This window comes from Brassica oleracea, chromosome C4 (assembly GCF_000695525.1).
Source record: "Brassica oleracea var. oleracea cultivar TO1000 chromosome C4, BOL, whole genome shotgun sequence".
Classification (NCBI taxonomy): domain Eukaryota; kingdom Viridiplantae; phylum Streptophyta; class Magnoliopsida; order Brassicales; family Brassicaceae; genus Brassica; species Brassica oleracea.
The window spans coordinates 29,877,155-29,878,730 of NC_027751.1; the positions used below are offsets into that span (position 1 = coordinate 29,877,155).

General features: G+C 54.4%; 1 protein-coding gene across 1 annotated transcript in view; it reads left to right on the forward strand.

Annotated features, from left to right (window-relative positions):
• Positions 1-223: 223 nt before the first annotated feature.
• LOC106338611 (spore wall protein 2-like) overlaps positions 224-1,576 on the forward strand; it is a 2,425-nt gene continuing 1,072 nt past the window's right edge. Inside the window, exons 1-2 of the mRNA XM_013777549.1 lie at positions 224-872; positions 958-1,574. Coding sequence (XP_013633003.1) covers positions 1,059-1,574 — 516 coding nt within the window. The 5' untranslated portion in view covers positions 224-872; positions 958-1,058. The remainder of the gene's footprint in view (positions 873-957; positions 1,575-1,576) is intronic.

Here is a 1,576-nt window from a genome sequence, read left to right on the forward strand (position 1 = left end):
CTCTACCTGCGGAGGTTGGTCTCTCGGAGGACGATGATTCTGAGGCCGAGTTCTTCCCGACCACTTTTTACCCCGATGGGATTTTCGAAGAGCTTCCTCAACTCCATCCCGATTTGTTGCGTCCTGCCTTCTTGGCCGGCCAAGACTGGGAAGTCGTAGAGGAGACAAAGTCGACTCTTGGAAGCGTGAAGAGGGTTCTTCGGGCCGCGGGTGCCGTAGGCGTGACCTTCCTTGTGCCTACGGAAGCGCAGAGACCCTGGTCTCCTCCGGTGGGGTACCAGACGGTGTATGAGTCCTATTTTCAGGAAGACACTCGTTGCTGGTTCCCCATCCCACGACTGATCACAGCATACGTCAGACGTCGAGATCTCGCGATCAGTCAGCTGCTGAATGGTTCGCTGCGTCTAGCGGTCACTTTGTCGGTTTTGGCGGAGCAGATTGACATGCCGATGAGCGTTAGGTCGTTCGAGGAGATGACCTCGATAACCGACATGAAAGATGGCACTTACTCGGTGAAGATGCGACCGAACTGCAATGTGTGTGCCGGTCATCCGAATAAGACGCAGAATTGGCAGCGCTCCTACTTCTTCCTTAAGTCTGACAGCTCGGCCTTCGAGGAGCCTCCCCAAGATGATTACCGAGTTCTTTGGAACCGTTCTTGCGGTAGAATACTCTGTCGCGAACCGTACGAGATTTGTCGATTCTAACCCACCGTTTTTTTTTTGCTTTGTATGCAGTTGGCCATCCTACCTCCCCAGCTTATCCCGAAGATTTCTTGAGGAGTGTTCGCGCCGTCGCTCTTCTCCGAGTCTATCGTTGGTCTGAGATCTCCGTCGAAAAGATCCGTGAGCTTAAGGATCGAATCGCTCGAAGTACGTTCTCTCGCACCTCTAGACAGTGCTCTTTTAGTCGCAAATTTTTCTGTCGCGTCCTGACCCTTCTGCCTTATGTTTTCAGGAGAGTGGAGATCCGACCTTCCGACCGTTCTTCCCATTCGTGCTAAGCGACTGGACATTTTCCCGAGGGACATCCAAAAACAAATCACCGAGGCGAAGAAGATGGGCACTCTTCCTGATTTGAGCGCAATAATAGCGGCCCAGCTGGGGCTGGCTGGCGGGGAAGGGCCCTCGACGGCGGTTCCTCGTTCTGACGAGGTTTTCCCTTCCGATGCCAGAAGCGCGGGGAAGGGCAAGAAAAGAAAAAGAGGCGATGGTTCGGGAGCCGGGAGGAGTATTGAGGAGACAGGTGATGTCCCTCCTTCCAGTGAGCCCCGGAAGAAGAGCAAGAAGAAAAGGACAAAGAAGAAGTCCACCGGCGAGCAGTTGGAAGATGCTGACGAGCAGATCGAGCAAGAGGAAGAGGATGCTCGAGGAGAAGGAATTCAGCCCGAAGAGGGGGGTTCTGGGGCTGAAGCCTTGGAGGGACGGAATGACGAGGAGGGAGTAAGCGAAGGAGAGGAACGCGAGACTTCTCTTAACGCCGCCTGCTCGGGTGATTCCGAGGAAAATAGCGAAGGGTCGCCACTCCTGATAAGGAGGGGAAATGACGAAGACGATGATGAGAGGCGGTCTCCTGT